Source organism: Tamandua tetradactyla, chromosome 23, assembly GCF_023851605.1.
Source record: "Tamandua tetradactyla isolate mTamTet1 chromosome 23, mTamTet1.pri, whole genome shotgun sequence".
NCBI lineage: Eukaryota > Metazoa > Chordata > Mammalia > Pilosa > Myrmecophagidae > Tamandua > Tamandua tetradactyla.
In genome coordinates, this window is record NC_135349.1 from 24,335,349 (window position 1) to 24,357,568 (window position 22,220).

Below are 22,220 nucleotides of genomic sequence, written 5' to 3' on the forward strand. Positions count from 1 at the left end.
AAGAAACTGTCGAAAGTGAGTATCTCCGGTAGAATGATCGGTTTCCAGACATCTTCCTTATTTATATAATCAACGCTCCTGCCACTAAAATACTTAAACCTGGACTCAACTACGGTAAGTTTCTGGAAAATTCGTAGTTATTTTGGGAGTTAAATCAGGCAAAAAGTCTGCGTTTCCGCAATTCCAGGCCTCAAAGTCTGGAAGGTAAAGGAAGCTCAAGCCCGGGTCACACGCCCAGCAGCCCCGGAACCGCCCCGCTCACTAACGCTAGGCGCGAGATTTGCGCCAGGGCGCGAGGGCTGCTCGTCAAGGTCTGGGCGGCCGACGAGTGCGCATGCGTCCTCTCCCAGGGCCCACCTTTTCTGGCCCGACCCAGTGGCGAGCCCCTAGAGGGCGGTATAACTTCGAGCCACAAGAAGGGATTTCCGGCGGTAAGTAGCTGCGATTGGTGGATCCTTGAGAGAAGGTGGGGCCTCGGGAAATTCGAATAGGAAAGGCGGGTCAAAGGACCGAGTGGGATGGACGCCGGACCTCGGGCGCATCTTAGGCGACGCGAGATGGCGGCGGCCACCTCAGGTACCAGAGCCGGCCTAGGCGGGGAGGGGGGGGCCGAAGGCTTCAGCCTTATGGGGTGAGGCGTCGGAGTCCTGTCGGGCTCTGCCGGTTGCCCGCCGGAATGGCGCGGGGGGCGGGGGTGGAAGGAGTGGGTAGCTAGCTAGCTGCCAGCCGCCCCGCTCTTCTCTTTATGCACTCCGCTCGGTTTTGTAGTCCCGGGTTCAGACCCGGCCTGGGCACAAGCCCTTCGTTTGAGCTCGCGGCGCTTTTCCTTTCTGAGCTTTGGTTTCTTCGTCTGTAAAATGGGGACAGGGACCCCATCTCAGGAGACTACTTGAGTAAACTAGTGGAAAAGTGGACAGCACTTTAACCATAAGGACAAAAAGAAGGGAGCCAGATGCGTGTTTGGGGAGAAGGGTTCTGTGTATGACTGGTGTTTGGTGCGGGGGGCATCCCCGAGGGATGCAGGAGGGCGGACTGAGGTTCAGAGGGGGCTGCCGCTGGGCGTGAGTTGACAGTCTGAGGTGCACTGAGACCACAGAAAAGAGAAATATTGTTTACTTTTATTCTGTCCAAGGAGGTAAGTGCTGTTTTTAAGGGCTAGAGGGCTGTTAGGACACTAAGAATCTTGTTTACATGGATCTCTCCCTTCCTGTTGACCGCGGATGCTGATAGACACTTGTGGTGGACACCATGGTGATTTACTTAAATTCCTTACTGTTTGTCCTGTTCTGTGGGGAAACAGTGAGGAGACAAACACATTTGGAACCCTAGCCAAGTGCCAGACACAATTGTAAGCATTTTGTGATGATGAGTCATCTAATTGCCACACAATTGCTATGAGTTGGTCACTATTATTGTCCGTGTTTTACAGACGAGAAACTGAAACATAGATGGGTTAAATAGCTTGGCAAAGTAACATGGCACTGCCAAAGTTAAGCTAGAAAGTAACAAGGTCTGAATTTGTACTCAGGTAGTCTGACTCTAGAACCTCTGCTTTTAACATTAAGTTATTCCTGTTGCCTGGGCACAACCTCTCCTTACCCTCCCAAGATTCACCTTGCCTGGCAAACAGCAGATGACATAAAAATATATGAATGAATATTGTCCCTGCCTCAGAGGACCTTACAGTCTGTTTCAGGAGATAGTCACATAAATGGATATAATATGATGAAACAATGAGAGCTATGTACAAACTGCTACAGGGAATAGAATCAGAAGTAAACCCATGTTGAATCAGAAGTAAACCCATGGTGATTCAGGGAGGACTTCACTAAGCAAGTGATATTCAAAGTGGGTTTCAAAGGTTGGAAAAGAGTTTGCAGGTGTTGGTGGGGAAGAAAAGACCACCAAGTGTTTTCTTATTTATGATGTAAAGAGAGGCCAAATATGTTCTCTTTGGCTCTATTTCCCCACCAATAAGAGAAATAAGAATTAAGCTGAGAAGTAAAACTTTCATTATTTGCAGATGACATGATCATATATATATATGATATATATATATAGAAAATCCCCCAAATCTATAAATAGCTACTAGAGCTAATAAAAATGTTTAGTAAAATGATGGGATTCAAGATCAACAAGCAAATATCAGTAGTGTTTCTATACACTAGTAATGAGCAATCTGAGAGGAAATAAAGAAAAAAGGTCCATTTACAATAGCAACTAAAAGAATGAAATATCTAGGAATACATTTAACCAAAGATGTAAAGGATTTGTATGGAGAAAACCACAAACCATTGCTCAAAGAAGATCTAAATAAATGGAAGGACATTCCATGTTCATGGATTAGAAGACTGAATATTGTTAGGATGTCAATTCTACCGAAACTGATTTACAGACTTAAAGCAATCCCATTCCAAATTTCAACAGCCTCATCTGCAGAAATGAAAAAACTAATTATCAAATTTATTTGGAAGAGGAAGGGGCCCCGAATAGTCAAAAAGAAGAATGAAGTTGGAGGACTCACACTTCCTGACATTAAAGCATATTACAAAGCTACACTGGTCAAAACGGCATGCTACTGGCATAAAGATAGATATACTGACCAATGGAATAAAATTGAGACTTCAGAAACAGACCCTTACATCTATAGTCAACTGATATTTGACATCAGTGCCATGTCCACTCAACTAGGAGAGAATAGTTTCTTCAACAAATGATGCCAGGAGAACTGGATATCCATATCAAAAGAATGAAGGAGGAACCCTATCTCCCACCTTATACAAAAATTAACTCCAAATGGATCAAAGACCTAAATAATATAAGAATCAGGACCATAAAACTTCTAGAAGAACATGTAGGGAAGCATCTTCAAAATCTTATGGTAGGCAACAGGTTGTTAGACTTTACACCAAAAGCATAAACAATGAAAGAAAAAATAGATAAATGGAGCTTCTCAAAATTAAAAACTTTTGTACTTCAAAGTACTTTGTCAAGGAAGTGAAAAGCCAACCTACTCAATGGGAGAAAATCTTTGAAAACCACATTATCTGATAAGAGTTTAATATCCAGAATATATAAAGAAATCCTACAACTCAACAATAGAAAGACAACCCAATTTAAAAATGGGCAAAAGACTTCTGAATAGACATTTTTCCAAACAGGATGTACAAATGGCTAAAAAGCACATGAAAAGATGCTCAATATCACTATCTATTAGGGAAGTGCAAATCAAAACCACGATGAGCTATTTCACATCTACTAGAATGCCCACTATTAAACAAACAGTCTACAAGTGTTGGAGAGGATATGGGAAATAGGAACATTTAGTCACTGCTGGTGGCAATATAAACTGGTAACAGCTGCTGTGGAAGAGAGTTTGGTGGTTCCTCGGGAAGCTAAGTATAGCACTGTCATATGATCTGACAATCCTGCTACTAGGTATATACTCCGAAGAACTGAAAAAAGGGACATGAAGGGAAATTTGCAGACTGATGCTCACAGTGGCATTACTCACAATTGCCAAAAGATGGAAATAACCCAAGTATCCATCAACCAGTAAATGGATAAACAAAATGTGGTATATACATACAATGGAATATTACTCAGCTGTAAGAAGGAACAACGTGGATGAACCTTGAGGACAAAAATAGAAGTATTTTCAAAAGTGCTATCAATAATAGTAACAGATGTTTCACACCAATACAAGGTGCTGGTGGTGGGTGGTATATGGGAATCTTGTATTTTATGCATGATTGTTTTTTCAACTCACTTCTTTAATTAAAAAAAAAGTTAAGCTGAATGAAACATGAAAATTGTGGGAGAGGGGAAAATTAGAAAAAAAATTGCCAAAAGCCTTGCCTAACTTCAAATTCCTTTTATGATAAACGTGACAGACTCTTGTACTGGAAGCAGTTACTTGTGTGTGTTTATCCTTCCCTACTCTCCTGGACTGAGTTGAGGGACAGGAGTGTTATTCTGCCACTTTTTTTTTTTAATGAGAACAATTTATATAAAACAATGTCTTCTGTTCCTTCTTTCACTTATCTTAATTGTTCAGCAAATACTCCCTATGTGCCCGGCATCGGGGATAAAAATGTGAGCAGGTTAAGACTTGTTCTCACAGGGTTCACAGTCAGATGGAGAAGACAGACAAATGGGCCATTACAGTGGAGTGTGAGTGCTTGGATGGAGGCGCTAGAGCCATGGGCACACCTAACAGAGCCTTAACATGAGCAAGAATGTCTAACAGGGATTATTTCTTAGAAGAAGTAAGATCTAAATATTTAATCATTTGGGGAGTGGGGGTACAGGGTTATAAAGAAAATATTCTGGGGAGAGAGAATAGCACATGCAAAGACCCAAAGAGTGAAGGAATATTGTGTGTTGTAGGAACTAAAATAAGTGGGAGTGAGACTGGAGACAGGGAGACCAGGGGGAAGGTTGTTAAGTAGTTCCTGTGAAATAATGGTGACCTTGGGCAAAGATAGTGCAGTGAAATCAGAGAGCATATTCATTTAAGAGCTATTTAAGAAGGTAGATTTGACAGATGTTAATGATTAGCTGATGTAGGGGGTGACAGTGAATGAAGGTGGAGTTAAGATAGACTCCCATCTTTGGGGTTGTCCATTCATTTACATTAAAGAGCACAGAAGGAAGATAAGGTTGCAGAGATGAGAAAGGGTTCAATTTATGGTATGTAGAGTTTTTGAGGTATCAGAACCATCTAAGGAGATGTCTGAGCAGCAGATGGGAATGTGGATCTGCAGTTCAAGGAGAGAGATCTCATGTGGTGGTGCTGACTAGGAGTCATCAGCTTTTAGATGGTAATTCAAGATAAGAGAGAGAAGGTGACCCATGCCCAGGATATGAATGTTTCTCAACAGTAGGGTGATTTTGCCCCCCCCGCCCCCTCCCCGGCACATTTTGTGATGTCTGGAGACATTTTGAGTTGTTACAACCTGGGGGGTTGATACTGGCATCTAGTATCTAGTGGGTACAGGCCAGGGATGTGCAAAACATCCTACAATTGAACAGGAGAGGCCCCTACAACAAGGAATTATCCAGCCCAAAGTATCAAGTGCCAAGGTTGAGAAATTGGCCTACAAAGAGAAGAGAAGGATCCTATGTAAAACATTAAGACAGCCAGAAACTGAGAAAGAGTGAACGGAGCCCGGAAGACAATAAAGAGAGTGGATAGCATGGAAACTAAGGAAAAAGTGTATCTCACAAAAGAGAGCAGATCAGGAGTGTTGAATGTTGCTGGGAAGCTAAAGAGGATAGGGACTGAGCATTCCCACTGGGTTTAGCAGTAAGGAAATATATACATTGTATATACATTATTTCTTTGAATCCTCAACAATCTTATGAAGGTACATACTGTTGTTACTGTTACAAAGAGAACTGGGGCTTGGGGAGGTTAAGTAGCATTCTTAAGATCACACAGAACTTGCCTCTGACTTTTACATGGATCTCTGACTTTTACATAGATTACCTTATTTACTCCCCTAACAGCCAAATGAATAAATATTTTCGTTTACCTCCATTTTACAAGTGAGGAAACTGAGGCAATGGAGGAATGGAAAATAATTTCCCCAAATGGTTCAGTTAGTGATAAGCAGCAGAGCTGGGATTTGAACCCAGGCCATCTTACCTTGAATAAGGTACCTATCTACTACGTGCTGGTCACTGTCCTGGCATCTTACCTGTCACTTCTTTTTTTGGGGGTGCATGGTCTGGGAATCGAACCTGGGTCTCCCTCATGGAAGGTGAGCATTCTACCACTGAACCACCTGTCACTTCTCTTAATCTGCACAAGGTCCGCCCCATCCCCTTCTATTTTACAGACAAGGAAATTGAGGCACCTGGATGTTAAAGTCACTTGTCCAAGTCAGAAGCTACTGTCAGTTGCAATTTAAATCCAGTCCAGTCTAACCAGAGTCTGCACTCTTTTCTCTCTCACCACAGACTTCCCCTTCCCCTTGGATTGATCTTAAGTGCATTTACATCTGCCAACTTTCTCTATTCACACACACACACACACAAACCTGGGACAGATGGGCAGGGAGAAGCTCCCTTACATTTTTGACAAGTCAGTGAACATCTTTGTACCTCAATTTTCTCGAACCTGTGTATGTATATCTGCAAGTTTCTACCTGCTTGCTTCCTCTCTCAGGATTACTGTGAAAATCAAATGATTACTAGAGGCCCAAGTGCCTTGTAAACTATGAAGTTAGAAATATGCCCATTTGTCAAATGAAGGTACAGAGGCTCCATTTTTAAAGCAGCCCACCTGCTTATGGGCTGACCTTAATTCTGTGTAAGATTCTTTGCAAGGGTAATTGGTGTGTCTGTCTACATCTTGCTGTTTCTGTGTGGGCCACATACAGCAGCCTCTTGCCTTCTGTGAGGCTTGTGGCTCCCAGCAACCAGCTACTATCACCAGCATGAAGGATCAGGCTGCTAGGAGCTTTCCTAGTTGGTGCATAATAGGGAGGCAATAAGCCATTCTCATTAAAAGCACAGATTTTTTTTAATTAAAAAAATTTTTTTAACCATAACATACAAACACGAACATTCTTACCATATAATCATTCCATTCTTGGTATATAATCAATAACTCACAATATCATCACATAATTGTATATTCATCACCATGATAATTTTTAGAACATTTGCATCAATTCAGAAAAAGAAATAAAAAGAAAAGAAACTCATATATACCATTCTCCTTATCCCTCCCTCACATTGATTGAAAAGCATAGGTTTTTTTTTTTTTTTTTTTAGAGAGAGGGAGGAAGGGAAGGAAAGACAGAGAGAAGGATGGAAGGAAGGAAGGGAGGAAGAAAGGGAAACATCTTTAAACATTTTCTTGTTTTATTGTATTTTGTTTGTTCGTTTGGTTTTTACATGGGCTGGGGCCGGGAATCGAACCGAGGTCCTCCGGCATGGCAGGCAAGCACTTTGCCCGCTGAGCCACCGCGGCCCGCCCCGAAAAGCATAGGTTTTTGAAGGCAAAGAGATTTAGGTTTGAATTCTGTTATTAACTAACTGTAGACGGTAGTATGGTGTCCTCTTGATAAGAGTTGGTCAACTCACTTAGTCCTTCCTTACTAAAATAAGAGGCTGGTTTTTTGTTGTTGTTGTTTTTTTTATCTTCATTGTGTTTTCTGATTATAAAAATAATTTATATCATTATTGTTAAAAAGTACAAATATTACAGAATTGGTTAACACACAAAAAAACCCATATAATTCCCCATCAAGAGAAAATTGCTGTTAACTGTCGTGCATGTGCCTGTGTCTGTGTGTATACGTACATGAGTATGTATTATAAGCACCAGGTAAGAAATAGAGGTACAGAGAAGTCAGGCAGTTTTTGTCTGGTGGGGGTAAATGGCAACTCTTTTAATCCTCAGACAAGCCCGGGAGGAGCATGGACTATTACATCCTTACAATTCAAAGCCAGGACCAGCAGTGTCAGAAATACAGAATATTGGGTTCCACCCCAGGAACTGAAGTCCAATCTGCATTTTAATAAGATCTCCTAGGTTATTTGTGTATACTATACCGTCACTATACCAGTATACTGGTCCTACTTGTAGAACAGGAAAGGAACTGGGATTGAGCTTGGAGGGGCTCAAGGCAGCAGAAATAGCTCCCCCAAAGTAAACTGTGGTCCCCGACCCTCCTGAAGGCGCCTCAGGGCCCAGCGTCCAGGCCTTCTTCCCAGTCCTTGTGTCCCTTTGTCAGGGTTATGGGGGTCGCCAGGCATACTGAGATTTGGGCTTTTTTTGCTTCATTTATTGTAGGTTTTGTCCATTCCTCCTTTGGAAGGCATAACAGCAAAATGTTGATTATGATATAAAATAATGGCTCTAGGCCCTAGGTGTAAAATACTTACACATCTCTGAGCTGTTTCATTGGTAAAATGGGACTAATAAAGCCTACCTCACAGGGACACCATGAAGATTAAAGTGTGCCTGGCATTAGGGCTTAATAAATGTTAATGATTTCTAAGTACACAATATGACTTGTAGTCCCCAACCTGTATATGATTTCTCTCCTCAAACCCTCACTGTACCCTGCCTGAGATCATGTATTTGCTTCACCTTTTTTCTCCATCTTGCCCTTCTCTGCTCAGCCTCCCTAACAAAATACACACATAGTCCTGCCTCACCAGGTCTCCAGAGGGGCTGCACTTCCTTAACTCTGTGCCTTTGCACACGCCATTTCTTCTGCCTGGAATGTTTGGCAACTTCCTATTTATCCTTCAGAGCTTAGCTAAATCAAGTACCTCTTCCTCTAAGACCTCTACCCTTACTTCTTAGCAAATATGGTCCCTACTTCCTCTGTGCTTCCTTCATACTTCATGCCTAAAACTTATCTTTTCTCCTCTAGGAGCTGGTCGCTGTCGGCTAAGCAAGGTGGGGCCTGGCCGGCGTCCGCCTCCAGCTCGAGTACGGGTGGCTGTGCGACTACGGCCATTTGTGGATGGAACAACAGAAGCAAATGATATCCCCTGTGTTCGAGGTCTGGACAGCTGCTCTCTAGAGATCGCCAACTGGAGGAACCACCAAGAGACACTCAAATACCAGTAGGGTTCAGGCTATTTTTCCTCCCATCCCTCCCCACCCCCCTCATCTTCCTTTCCCAGTCCTGCTTTCATTATTATCACTTGCTGAAATGGTTTCTCAAACCCATGTCCCTAGGGTCCATGCTCCCTTCTTAGCACACCACCTTCAATTAGTTCCCCATTACCTTCATTTGTTCATTCAGGAAATGCTCATGGGTATCCACTGTCTGCAGGGCACCCTGTAGGATATTCCAGTGTGAAGACACTGAAGGCTGAACCCCTCTGGTGAGGGAGATGGGCACAGAGGGAAAAGGAGCAGCAGAGGTATACAGGGAACCTAGATGGAGTAACTTAAGTCCAAACTCTTTAGCCTGTCATTCTAGGCCAGGAGGTGATCAAATCTGACCAGAAGTCTATTTTTGTAAGTAATGTTTTATAGTGACATAGCCATGTTCACTTACTTACGTATTGATCATGGCTAGACTCTGACTATAATGGCAGAATTGGGAACTTGTGACAGGAACCATATAGCCTGCAAAGCCTAGCTCTTTACAGAAAAAGTTTTCCAACTCATTATAGATCTTTGATTATTTGGCTTCAGTTTCTTTCCAGCCTATTCCCCCAACAAATACTACCTTCCATTTACACTAAAGCCCTTGCTGTTGCCTATGCTGCAGCTTCTCCACCAGTACTTTCTGTATATGCTGTACGGTGAAAAAGGTTGGGAAACCTGGCCTTTTTACACCATGTATTATCTATGTGCTATTCTTGTTACCTGGAGTCTTTCTTTCCTCATCTAAGATGTAATGTGCTTTGAGCTGAGCCCTCTACATGCAATTAGTTTATCAAAGCCTGCCCCCAATCCTCCCTTTCCCTGAAGCACACTCCTTCTAGTGTGTGCACATCTTTGTTTCCTGCATTATAGCACAATATAGTTAACTATCCCTCTAGATTGCAAAAATTCCAAGAGCAGGTATATTCAGATTCATCCCTAGCACCAAATGTCTTTGAACACTAAGACAAAGTAGGTGTTCAGTGGGCTCGTTCTAAGATCTTGGTGCAGAAAAAGCGCCAGAGGTCTTGCTTTTAAAATCATAGCCAGTATCATCCTCTAAGGGCTAGGTAAAAATGAGGACTTCCCACCATCCCCCGACACACATTAATTCTCTTCTTTCTTCCTACCTGCAGGTTTGATGCTTTCTATGGGGAGAGGAGCTCCCAGCAGGACATCTATGCAGGTTCAGTGCAGCCTATCCTAAGGCACTTGCTGGAGGGACAGAATGCCAGTGTGCTTGCATATGGGCCCACAGGCGCAGGTTAGAGAGCCAGATGGGAGCAGCTATGGATCAGAGAAAGTTGGGGAGCAGGGAGGAAAACCTCATAGCTTTCTCCACTATTCTTTCCCCAGGAAAGACACATACAATGCTGGGCAGCCCAGAGCAGCCTGGGGTGATTCCCCGGGCACTCATGGACCTGCTGCAGCTCACGAGGGAAGAGGGCGCTGAGGGCCGGCCGTGGTGCCTCTCAGTCACTATGTCCTATTTAGAGATCTACCAGGAAAAGGTAAGGCTGTATTTGGGGTGGAGGGAAGAGACAAAGGGTCCAAGTAAGACCCAGTTTAGAACAATTGACTCTGCTCTAGCAAGGAGGGAAGGTGAAACCTGGAAAGATGGAGCTTGGGGTAGCAGATAGTACAACTCTGAGAATCCGACAGAAAAAATTAGACTAGTTCCAGGAAATAAGCAGCCTTTATATGGGCAATTGGCCCTATCTCTCACTGCCCAATCAGGTCCTAGATCTTTTGGATCCTGCTTCAGGAGACCTGGTGATCCGAGAAGACTGTCGGGGAAACATCCTAATTCCAGGCCTCATGCAAAAGGCCATCACTAGCTTTGCTGATTTTGAGCGACACTTCCTGCCAGCCAGTAGAAATCGGACTGTAGGAGCCACACGGCTCAACCAGCGCTCCTCCCGCAGTCATGCTGTGCTTCTGGTCAAGGTGAGGTCCATCAACAGGGGTGACAACATGCAAGTTCCTAAAGACTAAGCTAAGCCCAGGACCCTTGCTCTTACCCCCAGGTAGATCAACGGGAACGTTTGGCTCCCTTTCGCCAGCGGGAAGGGAAACTCTACCTGATTGACTTGGCTGGCTCAGAGGACAACAGGCGGACAGGCAACAAGGGCCTGCGGCTGAAGGAGAGTGGAGCCATCAACACCTCCCTTTTTGTGCTGGGCAAGGTGGTGGACGCGCTGAACCAGGGCCTTCCTCGCGTGCCTTACCGGGACAGCAAGCTCACTCGCCTGTTGCAGGTCAGGGCACACATCTCAGGGAAAAAAGGGTTGGAGGGAGACATTCTTGGGCTACTAGGGTGTTGGGGATGGCAGTCAAGGAATGGCACCCCACCAAAACTCCCTTCCTCAGGACTCCCTGGGGGGCTCAGCACACAGCATCCTCATTGCCAACATTGCCCCTGAAAGACGCTTCTACCTGGACACAGTCACTGCACTCAACTTTGCTGCCCGCTCTAAGGAGGTGATCAACCGGCCTTTTACAAATGAGAGTCTGCAGTCTCATGGTAAGGACAGGGGATGCAGTGGTGGAAAGGTCAGATCTGGATGACTGGGGAGTTTGCTGAGCCACCAAGCCTCAGGACAGAGGCTGACACTCCCCATCTGGTTCTAGTCTTGGCACCTGTTAAGTTGTCTCAGAAAGAATTGCTGGGCCCATCAGAGGCAAAAAGAGCCCGAGGACCTGGGGAGGAGGAGCTTGGGAGCCCTGAGCCCCTAACAGCTTCAGCCTTTGCTGCCCAGAAACTGAGGTGAGCAGAGGGGGTGGGACCTGGGTATATCCCTCTCCCTGTTCTGTCTGGGTTATGTGCAGTGAGTTTAGCCTGGTAGACCCTTGAGCTTAGAAAGCTGTGAACTTGCATCTCTTCCACTGAATTTACTGAAATCCTGTACTTGCTTGAATTTACAAGGATAGAAGTGCTAAGTTCAGTCTCTACCCTCAAGTGCTACTGCCTGGGGACCTACAAAGGCCCCCTCAGGCTCCTATCTCCCTCCCTTTCCATTTTCCAGCCCCTTTATGGGGTCAGTAAAACCTCATTTCGGGGCAGTTGTTTCAAGGACCAACACTTTTACTTCTGGTTCAAAGAGTAATCTGATTAGATCTTTCAGGTTCAGAGGATGAGAGCAAAGAGACAAAGGAGGGAGATGTCTCACTGAGACCCCTCTGTCTGTGTCCAGCCTCTCCATAATTCTAAGGAGCCGTTACTGTCCTGACTTTGCCCTGTTTCTATTCATTCCAAACAAAGCATCTCTAAATTAAGTCCCTTTTTGTGTAGCCTCCCTTCTCAGCTCTGATAGTCACACCCCCACCCCCACCCAGGGCCCAGTACACGCTAATTTTTAGGCCTCCTGTATTCAGTGGTCTTCCTGATTGTCCCTGAGTCCAAGGAGTCAGGTGCAATTCTAACTTTGCCCCATTTCTTCCCCAGGCCAGGTAAAACCTCTCCAAGCTACATAGTTCCTAACTGAACAGAGGGAACCTGAGGTGGCCCAGGGTTAGCATACCATGCCCCAGGGGCACTAGGTAGTTGGGGAAGGAAGCCACTCACAAAAAAGGTGCTTGCTCACTCATGATCCCATCTCCCAACTCATCCTTCCCAAGCCATCTGTCAGCATTCCCCTCTCCTATGTGCACAAACTTAGACATAGCTATACACCCTTATGCTATTACATATGAACAGGCAGGCTCTCTGCCGACAGACCCTGTGGGGAAGGGATGAGGCACATCAGACCTAATGAGCCCCTGACCACAGGGGGGCTCACTTTTCAGCAGAGGAGGAAATAAGAGGATGATGTGAGGTAGATGATACAGAATGCAGTAAGGAAGGATGTGCTGCAGGATGAATTAGAGCCAAGAAGGAAAAAATTGCTTCCTGCATTCATCTACCTGTTTTCGGCTCCTTCTCTTCCCAGGCAGTTGCACACAAAAGATAGGACAGTCCCTGCCCTGAAGGAGCTAGCTCACAGTGTAGTAAGTAAGACACACAATCATCTGGGCAGCATGGGAAAGGTGGCATCAAACTGACTTTGAAAGACAATTGAGATCTGATGTGAAGGTGAAAGAGAAAAATCCCAGGCAGAAGGGACAAGTGTTCGGTTTTCCATGTAATAAAACTCAGCTCAGATTGTCAGGATTTTGCTTTTAACAAGCCTACCCTACTGCCCACGTGATAAAGGCTTGCTATTTGAGGTCTTCAGTGACTTACAAAGCCCTGTTGAAGATGACCTCTTCTGTGAGGCTTTCCCTGGTGGCTCCTTCAAATGGACAGGCACTCAGCCCTAGCTGTCTCTTTATCATAGTCTCTTATTTCCCTTGTCAGATGGTAATCATCTCTAGGGCAGAGCAATGTTGTAGACCCCTAATACCTGGCACTCAGGTGTTCATTAAATGCTTGTCCTTATATCATCCCCTGGCATAGAGGTTACTAGGGCAGGTGATGATTGGTCCTCGTTTAACTGAAGACATTGCACTCAAAACAGTGGGTGACTTCCTCAGCTTTGCCCAGCAAATTGACAGGGATTCTGGAACCACAGGATAAACCAGATTAAGACATTAGGGAATCCTGCTGCTGGGGGTGAGGGGTAGGGGTGCAGATGAGAAGGTAGGTGGAGAGTCACTTCCTCTATCTCCTCAGCCCCTTGCAGAAGCTAAGCAACATGGACCCAGCTATGTTGGAGCGCCTCCTGAGTTTGGATCGTCTGCTGGGCTCTCAGGGGAGCCAGGGAACCCCTCTGCTGAGCACCCCAAGGCGAGAGCGGATGGTGCTCATGAAGACGGTGGAGGAGAAGGACTTGGAGATTGAGGTTAGTATTGGGGATCTTGGGGGCAGGGATTCCTACTGCTCTTGAGAAACAATCCTAGAATTTTCAGTGTTCGAAAGGACACTGAAAGGCTAGACTATAATCCAGTTTTCACCCAACACCTACTCAGTCTTCCAGCTTCTGCTTGAATATCCTTAGCGTGGCTGAACTTTGAAGATGAGGTCAGATGTGAGGAAATGAGAGGGAAAAAATTCAAGTAGAAGAACAAATGTTAGATATTGCTATTTCCTAAAACTGCTCAAATTAAGTCAGGACTCTGCTTAACAGTCCTTCAACATTTTCCAAAGTGGCTTATTCTACCATCTGGGCAGCTCTGATCATTAAAATGCCCTGTTATACTGGGCCCTTAGCTAACTCCTGGTAGTTTCTCCCTTTGGTTCTAGCCCTATACACTCATCCTCCTAACTCACACTGCCCTTCAGGCTACCCTGAAGCTGGGTCTGAAGCACATCTCTCTTTGATCCTTTCCAATAGAGGCTTAAAATGAAACAAAAGGAACTAGAGGCCAAGGTGCTGGCCCAAGAGGCTGCAGATCCAAAGGAAAAGGAAAATTGCTCTCCTGCGATGCTCCGTCCCCTTGCCCGCCGCACAGTCACAGTCGCTAAGCCTCTAAAAAAGGCTGTGGTGATGCCCCTACAACTAAGTAAGTATAGCTCCAGGGGCTCAGATAACTGGGATCCTGGAACAGTGGTATTAAGGACATCTCAACAGACCATCACTCATGTCCTCCCACCATATGCCAGCTCCAGAGAGGAGTGAATAGTCTCTGAAGCAGAGCTAGGTGCTCTGCCCCCTGCAGTGTTTAGTACAGTGGGGTAGCCAAACAAGTGCATGATTGCTTTTAATGCAAGACCAATTGAGATGACTATCAGATACAGGTATTGGAAAGGATGTGGGGAAACACAGCAACTCAGGGTGGAAGGGCGCTAGGGAATTGGAAATGGGAGAACTAGCTGGCTACCTGAGAGGGTGAAAGTGGCCTCTGCCCTGACTCCAGTTCCCTAATTCTTGCTTTCAGTTCAAGAGCAGGCAGCATCCCCAAATACCGAGATCCATATCCTGAAGAAGAGAGGCCGGAAGAGGAAGGTGAGAGTCGCTGGAGGCTTGGGCTACACTTAGAGCTTAGAAGAGAAGTAAGGGGTAGTGAGACTAGTGGGAAGAACACTGGCCTTGGAGTGACAACACCTGGCCAACACCAGGTCTTTACAACTCGTGTAACATGCTTACCCTCTATATGTTGTGATGGTACCTCACAGGACACTTAGGATGAAATGCAATGCTATGGAGTTTCCTAGCACAGGGTACATGTCCACTATCTGATTTTGATAGCTCTCACCTTTAGAAGCTATGTAACAATGTGTAGCCTGGGCCCAAACCCACTTAAGAAAACATGACCTAAGCGCTTAAATAAAACAGCAGTAAAAGAATTACCGGAAAACTGAGGTGGCAAGGTAGGACTGGAGGTGGGGGTGGGGGTGTAATTTATTGAGAACTTTCTCCTGTGTGTCTTCCCCAGAGTTAAGAAGGTATTCTTTGCTTTTCTAGAGATGAGGCACCAGATTCAAAAAGCTTTGTGCTTTACATTCATTAACTTAATCTCCTTAACAACGATGACCACTTTCCTAAGTCATATAGAATGAGAATTAGTCCAGAGAATAACCAAAGGGAAAGCTTTTTGGACAGACACTTGATAGAAGGGAAAAAGAGGCTGGGGCGTGGGAGGGAGCCGTTGCCAGGTTCCTAATCTTGGCAAAGGAGTCTAAAGTGCATCGCAGCAGTGGGCTGGACGGCAAACCCTACCATTTCTGCCACTCACCTACCCCTGCCTCATAGCTGGAGTCCCTGGATGCCTCAGAGCAGTCCGAGGAGAATGGTGAGGACTGCTGGGAGCTGCAAATTAGCCCGGAACTGCTGGCCCATGGTCGCCAAAAAATCTTAGACTTGCTGAACGAAGGCTCAGCCCGGGATCTGCGCAGCTTGCAACGCATTGGCCAGAAAAAGGCCCAGCTCATCGTGGGCTGGAGGGAGCTCCACGGCCCCTTCAGCCAGGTAAAGACCAAGGGAGGGCAGCCTGGCATTCAGTCGGAATTCGGGGGGAGGGGAGAGCCTGGCACTCCTACACCCCATCGTTGCTGTCCTGCCAGGTGGAGGACCTGGAACGCGTGGAGGGCATTTCCGGGAAACAGCTGCAGTCCTTCCTAAAGGTGAGGTCACGGCTTTGTGCCCTCTCCTCCCCCTGGCCTGTGCCCTATCCCCAACTCAAGCGTTGCTCTCCCCTCCTGTCTTGCAGGCAAACATCCTGGGCCTCGCCGCGGGCCAGCGCTGCGGCTCCTCCTGACTGCTGTCTCCTCCACTCACTTTCTGCCTTTTTGTTTTATTCTTGTACAATCGCGTGTTATGTAAATACAATTTTTACTCTGGTGTTTCAGCCTGATTCTTGGAACCGCGGGGGGGGGGCTGGGGAGGAGAAGGATGGGGGAGGGGAGCAGGTGTAATTGCCCTCGGGGTCCGCTAGCTCGGCGGGCGAACGCCTTCCAGCGCCATCTTTAGTAGGAAACCACGCACCAGCACAGAAAATTGTAAATAAACCTCTCTGGTGGGGAGGGGAGAAGGACGGTGGCCGAAAGGTGACAAAAAGCTAAAGCGAAGCCTTCGGCCGACGACCGTTAGACGAACGGGCGCGCGCTTACAGCTTAGCCCCGCCCCATTCGTACTCCCGGCGCGCGCGGCCCCATTCTCCCGCTCAGCAACGACAGCGGCTTTGTGCGCGTGCGCGCGAAATAACGGCCGCGGGAGGGGGGGGGCGGAATCGTTGAAGGGGGGAAAGAGAGAAGCCGCCCTGTCTCCCGCGCGCCCACCACCTGCGCCATCACCAGCCAATCAGCGGCCGTCTCAGGGGTCTCGCGCTTGGGGCGACTCGGGCTGCTTGGGTGGCTCCAGCGTCCCTCCTCCCGCCAGAGTCCCTCTAGTGCCTCCCCCCTCCCGCTGGTCGCGCGCGCGCGCCCGCGCTCGCGCCCGCTCGAGCCTCTTGTGTGTCCTCGCGCCCCCCGCCCGCCCTCCCCGCGCGCAGTGTACTCCGCTCCCCCCACCCTCCTCCTCCTCCTCCTCCCCCCCTCCCGCCCGCCCCGCGCGCCTCCTCCCTGGGTTCCCCCTCCCCCACTGCCGCCGCCTCCTCCTCCTCCCGCCCCAGGGTGAGCGCGAGCCACCTCCCTCCCTCCCTCCGCCATGGATCCCGGCAACTGGAGCAGCTTCATCTTCCAGGTAACAACCCCCTCCCCCCACCTCCCCACCCCCTTCCCACCCCCACTCCTGCCCGCCCTCCCGCCCGTCCCACCCCCCCTCCGCGCGCCCGGTGCGCGCGCAGCTGTCCCCCTCCCTCCCTCGCGCCCTCCCCCGCCCTCCCCGAGGCGCCAGCTGGGCGCGCGCGCGGCGGGGGCCGAGGCTGCTCCCTCGCTCCCCCCACCCCGCCCCGCCAGGCTCCAACCGCTGCCGCCGCCGCCACCGCCCGGGCCCCCGCCCCCGGCCCCCGGCCCCGCGGGGCCTCCCGCCCCCACCCAGGGGGCGTCGCTGGCGCCGTCGCCGCCGCGCTCCGCGGCCCGCAAGGCGCCCTCCTTCCCTCCCTCCCGCCGGCCGGGGTGCGCGGGCGGCGGGGCGGCCCGCGGGCCATGCGTTCGGCGCGGCCCAGCCCGGCCGGCCGGGGGCGGCGCCCCGAGCCCAGGCCCCGCGCGGCCCGCGCCCCCGGCCCTCGCTGAGCCCCGCGGGCCCCACCGCGGCCGAGACCATGTTCCCCGTGTTCCCTTGCACGCTTCTGGCCCCCCCCTTCCCCGTGCTGGGCCTGGACTCTCGGGGGGTGGGCGGCCTCATGAACTCCTTCCCGCCACCTCAGGGTCACGCCCAGAACCCCCTGCAGGTCGGGGCTGAGCTCCAGTCCCGCTTCTTTGCCTCCCAGGGCTGCGCCCAGAGTCCATTCCAGGTGAGTAGGGGCCGGCCGTGGTGGGCCGGGCCGGGAGGGCGCCGACCCGCGGCCGCGGCCCACACGGCGCCTTGTCTTCGTAGGCCGCGCCGGCGCCCCCGCCCACGCCTCAGGCCCCGGCGGCCGAGCCCCTCCAGGTGGACTTGCTCCCGGTCCTCGCCGCTGCCCAGGAGTCCGCCGCGGCCGCTGCTGCTGCAGCTGCTGCGGCCGCGGCCGCCGCCGTCGCCGCCGCACCCCCGGCCCCGGCCACCGCCTCCACGGTGGACACAGCGGCCCTGAAGCAGCCCCCGGCACCCCCTCCGCCGCCCCCGCCCGTGTCGGCGCCTGCGGCTGAGGCCGCGCCCCCTGCCTCTGCAGCCACCATCGCCGCGGCCGCAGCCGCGGCCACCGCCGTCGTAGCCCCGACCTCGACGGTCGCCGTGGCCCCTGTCGCGTCTGCCTTGGAGAAGAAGACAAAGAGCAAGGGGCCCTACATCTGCGCCCTGTGCGCCAAGGAGTTCAAGAACGGCTATAATCTCCGGAGGCACGAGGCCATCCATACAGGAGCCAAGGCAGGCCGAGTCCCCTCGGGTGCAATGAAGATGCCCACCATGGTGCCCCTGAGTCTCCTGAGCGTGCCCCAGCTGAGCGGAGCCGGCGGTGGAGGGGGAGAAGCGGGCACCGGTGGTGGAGCTGCCGCCGTGGCTGCAGGCGGCGTGGTGACCACCACTGCCTCGGGCAAACGCATCCGAAAGAACCACGCCTGTGAGATGTGCGGCAAGGCCTTCCGCGACGTCTATCACCTGAACCGGCACAAGCTGTCGCACTCGGACGAGAAGCCCTACCAGTGCCCGGTGTGCCAGCAGCGCTTCAAGCGCAAGGACCGCATGAGCTACCACGTGCGCTCACATGACGGCGCTGTGCACAAGCCCTACAACTGCTCCCACTGTGGCAAGAGCTTCTCCCGGTGTGCACGGGGCTGCGGCCACCCCCTAGGCTGGGGAGGGAGGGGTGGGCAGTAGAGGTGGCCTGGCCTTTGCTGGTGTGGAGGGAGGAGGCCCCTCACCCGAGGATGGGGAACCGGTGCACCTCCCTGGAAAGAGGAAGGACGGCCTCTTTCCCTTACCAGAGTCCAGGGGGTGGCACTTAGCCAAGGAGGTGGGTCCTCAGGGTGGAGGGAAAGCTTCATGTAGGCAGAGAAGGAAGGCGTCCTGGAGGGGAGGCATCGTGCTGAACCTAGATGCTGGGGCCTTTGGAAAGGCCCAGCACATGAAGTTAGGCAGGTTTGGGGCACCTGCTCCTCCAAGATCCCCAGCCCTAACCCTACCCCCAACATGTTCCCAGGCCGGATCACCTCAACAGTCACGTCAGACAAGTGCACTCAACAGAACGGCCCTTCAAATGTGAGGTAGGAAGCCCACAGCCTCCTGCCCCAGTTTTCATGAGTTTGACCCTCATTGTAGCTGTCTGAGTTCAGCCTCTCAGACCCCCTTTTTCTCTCTCTTCTTTTTGCCTTTTCACTCCATTTTCTCATCCCTTCTTCAAGGCCTCGTCATCTCACTCCCATTTCCTACAGATCAAAGATCCCCAAGGCTCTGATTCCTTTAACCTCTTGCCCCCCTCTCCCCACTCCCGGAAGCTTTAACTCTTCCTGTGACACCCCCCCACACCCCTCCCCCCTCCCCAGAAATGTGAGGCAGCTTTTGCTACGAAGGATCGGCTCCGGGCGCACACAGTGCGACACGAGGAGAAGGTGCCATGTCATGTGTGTGGCAAGATGCTGAGCTCAGCGTACATTTCGGACCACATGAAGGTGCACAGCCAGGGCCCTCACCACGTCTGTGAGCTCTGCAACAAAGGTGCGTGCTGAGGGAGGCCAGGAGGGCCATGGGGGGAGGGGGGTTGTGAGGGCAGGAACAAAGCTAGAGTCCTTTTCACAGATGTGGGTTAAAGGGGGCTGCAGCCAAGAGCTGGTGGCATCAGCTAGAGGAAGCTTTAGGAAGAAAACAAATAGCACTGGCAGCAACTGGACGCTCTTGAGTTCTGAGAGGTCTAGGCTGGAGGAGACACCTACCAGGAAAAGCCAGCCTCCTGGGTGTGTGGGGGGCAGAATGGGAGAGGGACATGGTTCTTTTGGGAAAGGATCAGTCTAGAGAGCTAGTTCCGAAGGGAAAGCAAGCAGGGTGTAAGCTCTACAGCCACAAGTTCTTGTCTCCAGCCCCTGGAGTAAATGGAGGGCACTGATAAGGTCAACCTGCACACACCCTGCCCCAGTAGCAGAGAAAACTGCTTTAAACAGACTCACTTATTCACTAACTGGGCCAAGAATGCGTGAGGCACTGGAGGGAGGGGACACAGCCGTCTCTGCTGAGGGTCACTCCCCTCAAGTCGCTAGGAATCAATGTCCTGATCCCCAGGGAGAGAGCTCACACCACAGACAATGGGCTCTGTGGGTGCCAAGGCTGAGAAACCAGGACCACTCCACCGGCCCCAGTAGCACAGTTGGCCCCAGGCTACTAAGGATGTGGCGGGAGGAGGACAGGGCTATCTGAGGAGGACGTCCCCAGCCTGGGAGAACAGCCCCGTCTCTGGGGTCTCCACCTGGCTGACCCCCATCCCCCCCATCCCAATCCACCCCCCCCCCCATAGGCTTCACCACAGCAGCATACCTGCGCATCCACGCGGTGAAGGACCATGGGCTCCAGGCCCCGCGGGCTGACCGCATCCTGTGCAAGCTGTGCAGCGTGCACTGCAAGACCCCTGCCCAGCTGGCCGGCCACATGCAGACCCATCTCGGGGGGGCCGCCCCCCCTGTCCCGGGAGACGCCCCCCAGCCACAGCCCACCTGCTGAGGGGGACTCCCGCACTCACCAGGCAAGGCGTGGGGCATGGCTGGGGGGGGTGGGATGGGGTGTGTGGGACAAGGGGGTTCAGAGGGCCCAATAGGGGATCTCAGGAAGGCCAGGGATGCCCATCCTTCACCCAGGCTAGGGAGACCTCGGGACAGGGCCTATCAGGAGAACTGTTCTGTCTGGGGAAGGATGTAGGCCGAGGCCTCTGGGGAATAAACAGGAAGTGAGCAACGGCTGTGTCCCAGGGAAGGGAGTCTGGAAAGGAGTCTGGGGGCCAGGGGCAAGGCTGTTGCCATTCAGATCTCGCTGTGATCTCTGTGTTCTCCCTGCAGGTACTGGTGAGGTCTGTCCAATGGCAGCGGCGGCGGCAGCTGCAGCAGCGGCAGCAGCAGCAGTGGCAGCCCCTCCCACAGCTGTGGGCTCCCTCTCCGGGGCCGAGGGGGTGCCTGTGAGCTCTCAGCCACTTCCCTCCCAGCCCTGGTGAGCTCCAAGTTGGTGGGGGGGAGAAGGAAGAGTGGAGGAAAGTCCCTTGGTACCCTCTCCTCTTCCTCCCTCTCTTCCCACCAACTCCTTGCTACTTCTCCCACCAACCAAGGAGCCTCCAGAAGGAAAGGAGGAAAGACATGTTTTCTTAGGGGATTTCACTAGGTTTTAACGATTTGTTTCTCCTACTCCTCTCGTCTCCCTATAAGACCTGACCCCACACACACCTGTCCCCTTGGTTGTGTTGAAGCCCCCTGGACAGTGGGCAGGGGTGGCAGAGGACAGGACTGGCCACTGCCCTTCCCCGCTCTCCTCTGTGATCCCCTGCCCTGCCCTCCCAGGGATTTGAGAGCCTTTTCCCTCAGTGGTCTTTCTTGCTCTCCTCCTTCCAGTCCCCTCCCCCCCTACTGTCTGCTGCCCCTCCCTGGGGAGTTGGTGCTTTTTTTTTTTTCAGGGGGAGGGAGGAGAGGAAGGAGGGGAATCAAAGATTCTGTCCCAGACAGGGGGAAAGGCCAGATGTGTAAAGGGGCAGAAGCAGGAAAGGCAAAGGTTATACCTTCACAAGGTGGAGTTGTTTAGGGTCAGGCCCTAAACATCACCCCTACTCAAGAATCTGTTGGGGGAGGGGGAAAGTCTGGGGGAGCAAAGAAAGGAGCCACTAGGGCCAGAGGCAGAAAAAGAGATGGACTCTTAGGGGGCCAGGATAAGTGGGGGGATCCAGGGACTAGAGGTGCTTCCTGGGGTGGGGGGAATGCAGCTGCAGTGTCTCCCCCTTCCCTCTTCCACCCCAGCTCCAGCCCTGGCCTTTTCTTTTCATTCCTCTTCCTCACGATAGATGCTGTGGCCCTGGCCATGTCATCGTGTTCCTGTGTCCCCTGCATGTTCCCCACCCTACACCTCCCTCCCTTTGCGCGAATCCCATTACAATAAATTTTAAATAAAAACCTGTCTCAGGCTCTGGTTTCAATGAATTGCCCGCACCAAGACCCCTGGTTCCAACCCCCAAGGAGTTTCTTTGGTCTGGCTGGGTGTCACTTTCAGTCTCGGTCCTGCCTGCTGAGGCTCTGAGGCTCTGGCTCTGGCTCCTCCACCCCAGTGGGGGGGGGGGGGACAGCTGCAGCCCAGATAAGGGTGTGGCCAAGGCCCAGTGGCTGTGGAGCACAAGTTGCAGGACTCCCGGGTCCCTAGGGGAATACCGGATCTGGAGAGGCCCAGAATAGCCGCTGGAGGTTTGAAGAGGCCCTGGCTAGGAGCCCAAACAGCTGCTGGACAGAAATGCTGCTCTCCCTCAACCACATCCACTGCCTGCTGCTCAGACTGGCACCCCAGATCCCAGCCAAATACCTGCACACCCACCAGGCCCTGAAAGGCAATGGTGGAACTGCAGAAGGGTTGGGAAAGTCAGCCCCGGGACTGGGAGCAATGAGGGTGAGAATAAAAACTCTGCTTCTCCCCAGTAGTCCCTCTCATGG

The 22,220-nt window shown here is 51.0% G+C and overlaps 2 protein-coding genes across 5 annotated transcripts; both read left to right on the forward strand.

Annotated features, from left to right (window-relative positions):
• The first annotated feature begins 325 nt into the window (after positions 1 to 325).
• Positions 326 to 15,878, forward strand: KIF22 (kinesin family member 22). Of its 2 annotated transcripts, none has more exons than XM_077141261.1 (14): positions 326 to 431; positions 8,397 to 8,592; positions 9,760 to 9,887; positions 9,980 to 10,134; positions 10,361 to 10,570; positions 10,651 to 10,881; positions 10,994 to 11,147; positions 11,255 to 11,390; positions 13,275 to 13,443; positions 13,936 to 14,104; positions 14,480 to 14,547; positions 15,295 to 15,510; positions 15,606 to 15,665; positions 15,752 to 15,878. In XM_077141261.1, the coding sequence occupies exons 1-14, from the start codon at positions 335 to 337 to the stop codon at positions 15,797 to 15,799; spliced, it is 2,037 nt and encodes a 678-aa protein (XP_076997376.1). In that variant the 5' UTR covers positions 326 to 334; the 3' UTR covers positions 15,800 to 15,878. The 2 variants fall into 2 exon arrangements, with proteins under 2 accessions (XP_076997376.1, XP_076997377.1); XM_077141262.1 differs by lacking the exon at positions 326 to 431 and adding an exon at positions 457 to 576.
• Positions 15,879 to 16,634: 756 nt separating this feature from the next.
• MAZ (MYC associated zinc finger protein) lies at positions 16,635 to 21,694 on the forward strand. Of its 3 annotated transcripts, none has more exons than XM_077141265.1 (6): positions 16,635 to 16,722; positions 17,348 to 17,434; positions 17,518 to 18,380; positions 18,758 to 18,821; positions 19,101 to 19,272; positions 20,598 to 21,694. In XM_077141265.1, exons 1-6 carry the CDS (start codon positions 16,687 to 16,689, stop codon positions 20,747 to 20,749), a joined length of 1,374 nt encoding a protein of 457 aa, XP_076997380.1. In that variant the 5' UTR covers positions 16,635 to 16,686; the 3' UTR covers positions 20,750 to 21,694. The 3 variants fall into 3 exon arrangements, with proteins under 3 accessions (XP_076997380.1, XP_076997378.1, XP_076997379.1); XM_077141263.1 differs by lacking the exon at positions 16,635 to 16,722 and adding an exon at positions 20,063 to 20,287 and having other exon boundaries at positions 17,191 to 17,434; positions 20,598 to 20,706; XM_077141264.1 differs by lacking the exon at positions 16,635 to 16,722 and having other exon boundaries at positions 17,192 to 17,434.
• The last annotated feature ends 526 nt before the right edge of the window (positions 21,695 to 22,220 follow it).

Excerpts from the sequence above, each read along its gene's own strand:
- KIF22 (XM_077141261.1), top strand. The coding sequence starts at position 335 with ATGCGTCCTCTCCCAGGGCCCACCTTTTCTGGCCCGACCCAGTGGCGA. Across the intron at positions 432-8,396 it reads ACAAGAAGGGATTTCCGGCG|GAGCTGGTCGCTGTCGGCTA; the intron begins GTAAGTAGCTGC and ends TTTCTCCTCTAG. Across the intron at positions 9,888-9,979 it reads ATATGGGCCCACAGGCGCAG|GAAAGACACATACAATGCTG; the intron begins GTTAGAGAGCCA and ends TTCTTTCCCCAG.
- MAZ (XM_077141263.1), top strand. The coding sequence starts at position 17,243 with ATGTTCCCCGTGTTCCCTTGCACGCTTCTGGCCCCCCCCTTCCCCGTG. Across the intron at positions 18,381-18,757 it reads TGTGGCAAGAGCTTCTCCCG|GCCGGATCACCTCAACAGTC; the intron begins GTGTGCACGGGG and ends ACATGTTCCCAG. Across the intron at positions 19,273-20,062 it reads CTGTGAGCTCTGCAACAAAG|GCTTCACCACAGCAGCATAC; the intron begins GTGCGTGCTGAG and ends CCCCCCCCATAG.